Below are 11,941 nucleotides of genomic sequence, written 5' to 3'. Positions count from 1 at the left end.
CGAGACAGCGGTTTCCAACCATTAAAAGATTTGAGCCTTTCCGACCTTCAGTTACAGGTGTCAACGGGGTATTATAATATGCCAACAAGACAAGAAGTTGTAAGAAATGTTCGTCATACCAGTTAATCATAACAAACAATAATAATTAATTGGGTTTACTTATAAAATCCGTAACCCACTTGCACAGTTTTGCGATCCACAGGTTGGGAAACACAAGGGCATCATCCCCTCTGACAATTGTTAATGGCAGTATCATATTGAGCAAGGCAGACAATTAAAAAACAATTTTTTTTTATTTGGTCCTTTGGAACCTGAGTTTGAAAACCACCCATGGGATAATTCGTATTGTACAGGGACTGATTACAGATTTTGATTTACAATTGATAAAATATCCTATGTTTTCTTAAGAGCTGGACAATATTTACATGGTTAAAAATTATTCACAGCTCAGAGAGAGAGAGAACAGAAAGACAAGAAAAACCATCAAAAAAAGACAAAAAGAAGAAAGGAGACATTTTGGACAGTGTAAAAACAATTACCGAGGAACTAACAGGTTCAACCACTCCCTGGCCTGAGGTGGCATGAGCCGGAAAAGGAGATACAGAGTAAACACTGGTTGGTGGTGGGAAAGCTGATTGGATAAACAGAGGGGAAGAAAAACCGACTTCCTCCTCATTGCTATCTGATTGGGTGGAGAGAAAATGGAATGGGGGGGGGAGAGAAAATGTACTAGCATGATAGAATGTTGGCACTGCTATACCATCCTCAAAAGGTCCTGGCAATGCCACTTTAGCCCTCAGCTAAGCCACATCCTGCCCTTCTGAGCTCCCAAATGCCAGCTTGTCAATGCACCCCAGTACAAAAAGGGCATATCTGCACTACGAATGTATTGATTTTATACTTGCTTTAAACTGTGAAGGCTTCCTTTGAAAAATCCTGGGAGGTTTTACAGAGATTGTTAAGGGGCCCCCTCCCCATGCTCCCTGTGAAGAAGGAATGGATAGGAAACCATGAGAAATCTGGAGCATAAATACACCTCTTTGGAGAGGAATGTATTAAGGAAAGTATTAAAACCAGTTTAAGTCCTTAGTGAAGATATGCCCTATGAGAGCTGCTGAAAAAAGGCTGCAACACAGTAGCTTGAGTTCAATCCTTTCTCCATACAGCACATGCAAGAGCTGTGGAAATCTGTAGATCCAAACTGCCGACAGTGCTTGACCCCTGTTACAGGAGTTCAACCTGTTAGAAGATGAGACTTCTAGACAGTATGCACATGACACCTCGACCCACCCCCTCTATCACAGTGGCTGATTTTCCATTACAAAACAAAACAAAACAATTCCAGCAATCTATATTTCCCAGAAGTCGCTGGAAGAGTAATTAGTGCAAATCTAACAGCTTCCTTGAAAGCTGAGCTCCCGTTTTTTGGGGACAGGTTCTCAGTTCTTTCGCAGCCATGTGGCAGGCAGAAATTGGCGAGATGTTTCCCTCTCGCTGCATCTCTGTGCTTGAATAAAGGCTCACCTGTGGGAACTTCTGTCTACTGGAGGGTCGACCACGGGAAGGGGGAGGGCATGGCAGCTCACCCTGGAAGGTGAATTAAAACTCTGCTTAAGGGGAGGGGGGAATACATGCTTCCTCTCGCTAACACCATCATCACTACACATCCTCCATCTTTGAGGGGAGGGAAGACTACAGGGCACTCCAAACCAGTGGAGCTCCTTGGAAGTCTGGGCTAAAACCCGGAGCAGATTCCACTGTCCCGCTGGCATGGAGCCATCAACCAGCAGTGCTCCGAACTATAATTGGAATCCACTCGAAATCAGAGACACAGAAGGAACTAAGACAACACACAGCTGAATTTTGAACTCCCAGCTGAAAGCTGTCATTTGCAGAACAAGGGCATATGCAGAGAGGCGGTTTTTTAATAGCTACCCAGATTATTATCATTGTGTTCTCTCTTAAGCCACATCCATACCATACATCTAAAGCAGTATCATATTAAATACTCATGGTTTCCTTCAAAGATTCCTGGAAACTGTAGGTTCTTAAGGGTGCCAAGAGTTGCTAGAGGACAGAAAAAGAAAAAAAAGGGGGGGAACCCCAAGATGCCGAGAAATGTAGCTGGTAAAAGTATCCCAAATCCATTTATTAAAAGGAAACGAGCCCTGTAGTTGCTAGAGGACCCCTATTCCCCCCTCCATAGAGCTACAATTCCCAGAGTTCCCTGGGAAGAGGGATTGATTGTGAATTGTAGCTCTGTGAAGGCAACAGGGGGGACTCCCGACAACTCTCAGCAGTTAAGAAACTACAATTCTTAGGATTCTTTGGGGGGAAGCTGTGCCCATTAAACTGGTATAAGAATGCTTTAAATGTATGGTGTGGATGTTACCTTGTTTGCCTGGCACTGGTCAAATCCCATGCATGGCAATGTTCCATTCGTGGGCAGCCTATGGTGGTGAAGGCTCACTGAAGTGTCACTCATATTTCCTGCTAGGAGCCTGAGAGCTCCACAGTGGGAGATGCCAATGGTCGGGGCTGGTGACAATTGCCACACCATTACAGATTTCTCCCTGGATACAGAAATGAAAAGAGCAGCCAGGGAGCAGGTCCAGCCTACACTTCATTAGGTGGGTGTTTCAAATGTGCCAAGCACTGTCCCACTCGCACCCCCACTGGCTCCACTCGCCCTTATGGTGCTCGACTGGTCAACAAGCTGAGGCAGGGATGGGCTGGAGTTCCAAGGGAATTAGCCTCTTTGGACTGCCCACCTATGTGCGTGGCAAGGCCCTTTTCTAATGCAGGGCTTGGACACGTTATAGAGCTGCACAACAGGGGAGGACCCTGCTGGCCATGAGCCCCCCTCCCCATGCTTTCCAGGATACATTCCTCCAACCCTGTGCCTGAGTCAATGACGTTGGCAGGAAGACACTTTCCCTGCTACCCTGTGCCTTGAGCCCACAGTGTGGACTAGAAACCCTGTACCTGATACCCTGTTACTGAGTCCCAACTCCACAGATATCCATTATGCTCAGTCCCACTCTGGGTCATCTGGAGGACAAGAGGCATGCCTCTACAGTCTCTGCTGTGCAGTCGTCCCAAATGTTGGCTATGGTAAGCATGTGTATTAGGAGCCATTCAGTGGCTTTTTCAAGGGTGTCGACGGAGACCAGGCTCTCCTTTACAGAGGGTCCGGCTGAGTGCCAAAGGCACAACCATCCCCCCCCCCAGACCTCTTCAACAGCATAAGGCTATGCTCCTTGGGTGGGGTGTGTGGAAAACTCCACAGGTGCATTTCTAAAGTCCTTTTTTTCTGAAGGTTGAGCATCAAAGTACAAAGCAGATTGATGAAGACTGGGGCTGCGTACACACTGTACATTTAAAGCACCTCCCAAAGAATCCTGGAACTGGGTGCTGGAAATTGTAGATCTGTGCGGGGTAAACTACAGTTCCCAGGATACTTTTTTGTGGGATAATGGGAAGACAGCGTGCTTTAAATGTACACTGTGTACGTAGTCTAAAAGTGCTAACCTGACTCAGCTGCGTGTGAAAGTTTTCGGGCATGCCCACCTGGTAGCTTTCAAATTTGCACCAAACTGGAAACATGGAAGGCACAAGGGGAGGTCATTCATTAAAAGATTCATCTCTCTCCTCTGCCTCCGCTGATGACCCCGGCTAGTCTCCCGCTGGGCTGTAGACTGTCAGGAAGGGAAATGGGATGCTCCAGCAACTCTGTGTCACATGGCTGCAGGGTTCACAAGTGTGACTGAGCTTCCTAGCCCTTCCCAAAGACGCAGGCAGCTGCGCCCCCACTTAACATACTCCCAATCTATTCCTTGCAGCCTACACCCATCTGTCCCCAAGCCCCGCTGAGTGTCCCCAGCAAAACATATACAGGTAAGTCCCTGTAAGGAGCAAAAAAAAAAAGTCGTAATTATAAACTTAGGCCTTAAAGGTACCATCTCCTGCGACAACCATGCAGGGGTGGTTTTTTTGTGGGGGGGAGGGAATGGTTTGCAGCCTGCTTAGAAAGGTGTGCTTTTCTGCTCTTTGTAGCTCTGCTTGCTCCTTCCTCCACACAAGACTGTGGTGCCACAGGCAAGGGGCAGGAACACAAGCAGAGAAGGCATGCAAAGACGCTTATCCCCAACCCTACATAGTTTTGGCAGCAGGTTCCATTGTTCATGCTTAGGCCAACCTAGCAGAAAAGTACAAAACAACAACAACAACAATAAATTACTGGCTCACACAACTCTTTTGTCCAGCCAGCACTCCCCATCATGTGCATTGCACACCGAGTCTAGCTACTCATGCTGCTCACCCTAGGCAAATAGTTAACATCGATATAGCTGGTTTGTAGTGAACAGCACAATGGCTCTACTAATGGATGGTCCCCTCCCACCACGGTCTCCAAATCCTCATCACCCTGGCAGCCCAGTTCTGGAAGGGAGATGGAATCCATCTTGCACATCATCATCCCTCCACCTGCCAATGGCAATTCCAGTAATGAGAAAGGCAGAGACAGGGATGGCCTACCCATCTCTCATCCCTGACCCCATCCTACCCCATTGTAGCACACCCAGCTAACACAGTTAACAGTGGGGTAAGGCAGACACACAGACAGACACATTGGCCAGAGGTATATTATTGTTGTAGCAGCCTTAGGATTTTTGGCGGCTGTTGGAAGGGTCAAGTCCCAGGACCCAGCGTCTGGGAGCATCCAGGCATCTCCTGCATCAGGGGCTGGGACGGGTCCCTTTCCAGGCTGTGAAATTCCCCTGCTCTCCTATCTTGACAGCAGCTCTGGATAAAGTGCATCATCTGTGGGGAGGGAGCTGTGGGGGTGGGGGGGAAAGAGGATTTCAAGGGAGAGGAGACCTGAGCAGCTCCCTGCCTGACCCCAGGGGACAGGAGGAAAGGCGCTTGGCTTGAGACACTCAGTCTGCCCATCCATCCTCCTCGATTCTGACTGCTCAATAATGGCGGCTTGGGCAGCGCCTGAGACAAGCGGGGCCAGAAAAAAGGCAGAAGCAGAAGAGCGGCAGGGAGGGCAGGGCCATTTGTCATAGCGGCCGGGGCCCGTGTAGCCCTGCCACCTCGGGTGTGAGCAGCGGGTTATGCGTCCCCTTAGTCGACATCCAGTCATTGAGAAAGGCCTGGGTGGCTTTCCGATGTGCCAGGCGATGCGTGATGGAGAAGCCAGCGTTGCCTTCCAGCTGGGACAGAATGACCAGAACCTGCCTGCAGGAGAACAAAAAGAGGGGAAATGGACAGGTCAGGGTGGGGACCCTAGCAGCAGTGGCAGGAATGCAATTCCAATTGGGCAGCTGCCCCCTAGGTCATTTGGTATCCCTTCCTCCACATACAGAGACCTCACATTTTTCAAAGCCTTCCAATACAGAAACAATCTCTGCGACCAACCCTCTGGCCCAGTGCAAACTTAACACTCCAGATCTCTTAAGCTCAGTTAAGAGCTTGGGAATGTTATGGCCTAAGGATGAGGGGTGGTTTATAAAGGTGTATAATAAATTAACAAATAAATATTTGAACTAAGCCAGTGGTGGTTCCAAAACTTTTTCCCCCCTACGGAGGGCTTGAAAACCGCCAAGGGTCTTTGGCGGACGGCTTAATGATTTTTCTGCTTGTTGTAGCAGTTGTAATACACTGTGCCAGATGCTGTACGATTCTTTAATTGCATTGTATTGCTTATTTCATTTGTTATCCACTGCAGTTTATTGTATGACAATTTTAATTCCATAGAATTCAGACTGTAATACAAGAAAATACAACACAAGAAAATAAATATATTTAATGCAATGCATGTGGTGTCTCCCCCCTAACCACAAATCTATAGACACACTGCAGGCCACGTGAATGAAGCTTGTGGACCACTGGTGGTCTGCAGAACACAGTTTGAGAGCCCCTGAGCTAGGCCACGTTGGACAAACTAGGTTGCTGGCTTGCCTCTGGAAAGTATCAGTTGCCGAATCCACTGCACGTGGGGCACTTTCTAGCAACCTAATTTAAGGATCAGAAGCGTGTGAGAAACTTGGCTATCCAAGCTGACAAACCTCTCTCTCATCTCCCCACCATATCAAGCCTGTGGATGAAAGCGGCCCAATTACCAGTTGGTTGTTTTCATTCTCTTCACTGGGAGAATAATACCGACAAGCTTACTGATTAGACACTGCTCCTGTTAGTAAATAATGGTGTGTTCCGCACTAGGGTGTGGTAGGGCAGCTCAGTAAACCGTGGCAGGTAAGCATGCAGTTGAGTGTCTGCTCTCCTTTTGCTTGAGTGCCTCCCCTCACCTTCCTGATATATTTTATCAGGGGTAAATCATCTGGACTTGCCAATAAGGGTGGGGGCAATGCTTCAGCCTCCCATTCTACAAGGTGGCAAAACAACAGGCCAACCAAGGATCTGGCGTCTGCCCAATCCGCACCACACGTGGCAATGCCACTGCTGAAGTGCACATTGGGAAAGTAAATCCAATTGTCTCAGCACCCTGCGGTCTCCAGGCCATGCCTCCCTCTCACCTGTGCAGGGGTGGCACACTGTCTTGTGTTTTCAGGCTGCCTCGCGTTGACACAACGTTGAAGCTGTCTGTGCAGTCGCACTGGACGTGCAGATAGGATTTAGGGTGCCGGTTCTCCACCACAACAATGAGACCCGCCCAGCCATGTGTCAGGTAGTAGCAAGTCATCCCCTCACGCCCCTGTGGGAGAAAACCCAGCCAGTCAGTCCTCCCTCAGAGCTCCGCCATGGTTTTGTACCCCAAGTGGCAGTACAGGGTTCCAGCCTCCAACAGATGGGCCCAGGGTCACTCCAACTCTATGGGAAGGTGCATTTCTCCAGGAGTCTGTGTGCAGCTGCAGGAGCTTAACTGCAATCCAGCACACGCAATCCACAAGTGCGGCTGACAGCAGAACGCCTGCCTGCAAAAAGCGGTAGACTTTTAAGTAGCTTAGTGAGCTATAAATTAAGAAACTCTAATCTCATGTCTGTAGGTGGTCTTGAGCAAGCCACCATCCTCTCAGACCCCATATCTGCAACATATAAAAGTACTGGCCTACCTTACAGGGTTGCTATACAGAGCACTGAGATACTGTATGTGAAATGCTTTAAGGCACTATATAAATGCTAAGTATCAGGGCCACTGTGCCCCCATTCCCATGCAGAAGATCTCAAGTTCAATCTCCGTCATCCAGTAGCAGGGGTGGGCAAAACTTCTGCTGGAAACCCTGGAGTGCTGCTGCCAGCGACCATAATCATCAGCCTTTTCCAGCCTGGTGGAACTTCAATTCCCATCAGCCCCCGCCAACATGGCCAATCGTCAGGGATAAAGGAAACTAGTCCAGCAGTATCCGGAGGGCAGGGGCAGGCTCTCTATCCCTGATGTGCAGCGACCCAACAGTTCCCTCTAATGGCCACCAATATGTTGCTAGTGAGAAGCGGGAAAAAGGAGGCAGCAAAGGACAGACGGGGCTCCACTATAGAGCTCTGCACATACCTCGTGCCGCTCGCCCTTGTTCTCAGTGAGAAGAATGATGGCATCAGCCAGTGTGGTCGACTGGGCTTCTATCTGTTCCACCATCACCAAGCGGGAGCTGTAGATGGCCAGGATGTAGGTGGAGACCTCAGCAGCTGGACATCCACTGCCAGCAGTGGGACTGGAAACTGGTGGAGGTGGAAAGATGCAAGTGAGGCAGCATCAGGCTACCAGGCCCCGCCCACAAAATACATACCCCACATACATGTAAATCCCTAGCCATCCTGCCATCTCCTTCACAAGCTGGCATCCCCACAAGCCAGCTGAAGGATATAGGCTGCCGTCCTGAGTGCCTAATATTTAGTCTCCCACACAAGTCAGACCTGCATTCTAGAAGAGCTCAGTGGCAGAGCATCTGCCTTGGATGGAGAAGGTCCCAGGTTTAATCCCCACCAACTCCAGGCAGAGCTGGGAGAGACCCCTGCCTGAAACCCTAGAGCGCTGCTGCTGCTCTGTGTAGGAAATGGTGCAAGAGTCGCAGCTTAAAATTTCCAAAAGAACCATCTAGACAAGCCTCCTCCTGGTCAAAGTCAAAATCAACCAATCCCCCACAAGGGCATTTAGGAGAGCTCTGACTGCAAGGTTTAAATCAGCACATCAAGTCACTTAATGATTTACAGCACCGAGCTAACAATGTCTATTCAGGAGTGAGTCCTATTGAATTCAGTGGGGCTTTCTCCCAAGCAAATGGGGTGAGGGCTGCAGCCTTAGCTGATCTTTTTTCAAAGAAGCCCATTTTAACTAATGAAGGCAAATTTCAACTGAGAATCACGGCTGGGGAAGGGAACCTGCAGCCTTTCAGATGTTGCTGGACTGCAGATGTTGCTGGACTACAACTCCCATCAGCCCCAGCCAGCATGGCCAATGGTGATGAAAGTTCTGCTCCCGGCAGCATCCAGAGGGCCGCAGGTTCCCCAGCCCTGAAGTAAGGATGCGTTTCTTTCTTGCTCGGGGCTATTCTGAAAACAGGAAAGATGGCTTTTTCCTCTAGCAGTGATTTGTGTGTGTGTGACATTCTTCTAAATTCTGCGGTGGCAATCTTACTGCTGGAGCCAGCAGCCCTACTGCCCTGGCCAGTCAGAACAGCCCCTGCCCTCTGCCACACAACTGCTACCTTGGCCCGAGGAAGTGCCCGTCACTGGCGTGGTCCAGTGGTTGAAGGCACAGCACACCACGGCGTATTCGCCCGGCTCGAGCATGATGTCGCAGTTGACGAACTTCTTGACTGCCCGCTTGCTGTGCGCCATCAGGCGGCCCAGGCTCAGCTTGTTGCTGTTGATGAAGGTGGCTCGGAACACCATGATGCAAAGGTCCAGCAAGTGGCTGTCCACTGTGTCTGAACGCCTGCAAAGAGAAAAAGGGAAAGCACACACTTTGCACGCAGGAAGGACCAGGTCCAGCCCCTGACACCTCCGAGGATGGCTGGGAATGAATCCGTGGACAGCTGCTGCCTGTCACTGTGGGCAAGGCTGAGTCGGATGCAGCAACTGCAGAATCCCATGGAGTGCAGTCAGAAGTCACTGCAGAAACAGCAGCACTCACTTTCTTTCACCAACAGACTGCTCCCAACACATGGCATTAAAAGACCTGCACTGGCTTTCCATCTGCTACCGGGCCAAGTTCATGGTTCTTGTAAGTGGTGTACAAAGCCTTGAATAACGTAGGCCTAGGATACCTTAGGGTATTCCTGATCTCTGTGTATGGATGCGAACGTTGGACAGTGAGAAAAGCAGGTAAGAGAAAAATCAACGCATTTGAAATGTATTGTTGGAGGTGAGATTTGCGCATACCCTGGACCGCAAAAAAGACAAATAATTTGGTGTTAGAACAAATTAAACCAGAACTGTCACTAGAAGCTACAATGGTGAAACTGAGGTTATCATACTTTGGACACATAATGGGAAGACAGGATTCCCTAGAAAAGACCAAAAAGAGGAAGACCAAAGAAGAGATGGATTGATTCCATAAATTAAGGCCTACCTTACCCGGCATATGCCTGGGGGGTAAAGAAAGGCTGGGGACGGAACTGGCAATCCCACCCCATATATATGGTTTGCCTATTAAACGTCGCCAGTCATCACCCTAAGAGTTGGAAATGACTCGTACTACAAGTGCAGGGACACCTTTACCTTTACCTTTCCATGTACGTCCCACGTCAATCATGGAGATCATCTGGGGGAGCACTATTAGTGGTCCTCCATGGACCAGAAGCACAAGTAATGTCAATGAGACGTTGTGCTTTTGGTATTGCAGGCCCAGCTCTGTGAAACTCCCTACCGCTAGAAGCCAGACAGGGGCTGTCTCTGCTGTGTTTCAGGTGCCTGGTAAAGCCATTTTATTTCAGGAGGGTTTTGCATCATGAATGCTTCTCTGACGCTTTACATTTTTTCCCTTATATTCTTGTTTATATTTCAGAAGTTTTAAATTTTTGAGGTTTTAATTTATGTTTAAAGTTTTGTATAGTGTAGTATTTTTTATTGTTGTAAGCACTTTGAGACCTAGAGGGTGAAAAGTGGAATATAAGTGCTTAAAATAAATAAACACACTTGATTCTATATCTAGCGGCTGATGGGCCCGGATCTGCAGCCTCACCTGCTGCCTTCCTGGAAAAGGGCAAACTCCAGTGTTGCACGCTCCAGCACAGTCAGTGAGGTTACAGTGATGGGTCCACTGGCTTTGTTGGGAAAGGTGCCCTGCACACGAACTTCATGCCAGTCTGAATGGAGTTTGCAGATGTCCACCGAGTCAAAATACCTGGCAAGGGAACAGAGAGCCATCAGCCCTGGAAGCAGCTCTCGCCAAGATCAGTCCCCATAGGATAGCAACTGAGGACATGAACATACAAAACAAGCTCTACCGCCACTGCTTTCGTAAGGTACCCCTGGCAAAACCCTTGTCAATGGCACAATTTCTCGGGAATCGCAGAAGGAAAACAGCCTTCCTGTGGCAGAGTTAGCTGTAGTATCTTCCACCCTTGTCCTCCCTCTACACCTGGAGTGGCTAACTTTTTTTTGACCCAATTAGCCAACCTTCCGAGGGCAACATGCAACAGGCGGTATTGCCACTCCACACGCACTCCCTCTCAGACAGAGCTGTAGCTCAGAGGGAGAGCACCTGCTTTGCATGCAGAAGGCCCCAGGTTCAATCCGCAACATCTCCAGGTAGGGCCAAGAAAGACTCCTTGCCTGAAACCCTGGAGTGCCGCTGTCAGTCAGGGCAGACAATACTGAGCTAGACGGACCAATGGTCTGACTCAGTATAAGGAAGCTTCCTATGTTCCTAGCCTTCACCCACTCCTCCGCTGATCAGTGCCAATCAAGAGGGAGAAGGGATTTTTTTTCTTCACCATCTGATTTTTGAGGTGCCCTTCAGCCAGATCCAAGCCTCTAAGGGAAGCAGAGCCAGGAGCCCAGAGGCACAGGACACACCCGTTCCTGTGCAATTTGGCCAATACCTGATGAAGTCGCTGTACTCCATCCAGAAGACCCCTTCGCTGCTCCCGTGGGGCATCAGCTCATGCTGCAAGTGTGCCGGCCAGTGGGGCCATTCGTCAGACCAGCTGCCGTTCCAGGAGAAGCGGCCCCATGGGTTACGGAGCCGCAGCAACCTGACAGAAGAAGCCAGAAATGAACTTAAGCTTCTTTATTTAGTTATGACGTTTTACTCTGCTCCTCTATATAAAAAAAAAAAGACTCAAAAGGGCTTAAATAGCAACATTCTTCAACAGCCACAACAAAATTATTTAATCCAGAACCATTTGATTTGATTTGGACTGCCTTCAAGCCGATTCCGACTTATGGCGACCCTATGAATAGGGTTTTAGTGGTAAGTGGTATTCAGAGGTGGTTTTACCATTGCCTTCCTCTGAGGCTGAGAGGCAGTGACTGGCCCAAGGTCACCCAGTGAGCTTCATGGCTGTGTGGGGATTCGAACCCTGGTCTCCCAGGTCATAGTCCAACACACTAACCACCACACCACACTGGCTCTCTATCCAGAACCACAGAATCAGATAAATTAAGAAATTAAATTGCCAAAAGCATGCAGGAATATAAAAAGTTTTTGTTAGGGCTGGATCCCAAGTAGAGGTCCTAATTTTTTTTAAAGCTCTCTAGGTCTTAAGTGACATCTTGAATTGGTCTTTCTCTGGGCCTGGCAGATCCCATTATGTCCCATTACGGTTGCCAAGACTGAATAAGAAAAAATTGCAAAAAAATTGAAAAAGGTTGCAAATTGCAACCTGGAAACTCTGAGGCACTCTTTGCCTAATTCACACAGTAATTTCACCCAGGAGAGGGGGTCATAGACAGGGGCATCGAAGTACCAGCCTTATCACACCCAAAGCGCTCTGCTTAGCCATGTTATTTTTGCTGTGGAAATGTTTCAATCTTT

The 11,941-nt window shown here is 48.8% G+C and overlaps 1 protein-coding gene across 3 annotated transcripts in view; it reads right to left on the bottom strand.

Annotated features, from left to right (window-relative positions):
• Positions 1–274: 274 nt before the first annotated feature.
• The window catches only part of CAPN15 (calpain 15), a 107,845-nt gene continuing 96,178 nt past the window's right edge, over positions 275–11,941 (bottom strand). For 2 of the 3 annotated variants that reach the window (XM_061599571.1, XM_061599573.1), the window contains 6 exons: positions 11,007–11,159; positions 10,145–10,306; positions 8,664–8,896; positions 7,514–7,680; positions 6,540–6,718; positions 275–5,241 (listed from right to left, as the gene is read on the bottom strand). In XM_061599571.1, the coding sequence (XP_061455555.1) occupies positions 5,064–5,241; positions 6,540–6,718; positions 7,514–7,680; positions 8,664–8,896; positions 10,145–10,306; positions 11,007–11,159 (1,072 nt within the window). In that variant the 3' untranslated portion in view covers positions 275–5,063. The remainder of the gene's footprint in view (positions 5,242–6,539; positions 6,719–7,513; positions 7,681–8,663; positions 8,897–10,144; positions 10,307–11,006; positions 11,160–11,941) is intronic. The other variant, XM_061599572.1, reaches the window with a different exon arrangement.

The sequence above is a fragment of the Rhineura floridana genome, chromosome 17 (genome assembly GCF_030035675.1).
Source record: "Rhineura floridana isolate rRhiFlo1 chromosome 17, rRhiFlo1.hap2, whole genome shotgun sequence".
In the NCBI taxonomy this organism is placed as follows: Eukaryota; Metazoa; Chordata; class Lepidosauria; order Squamata; family Rhineuridae; genus Rhineura; species Rhineura floridana.
Note: the sequence above shows the minus strand (reverse complement) of the source record. Positions and strands in the feature narration are given on the sequence as shown.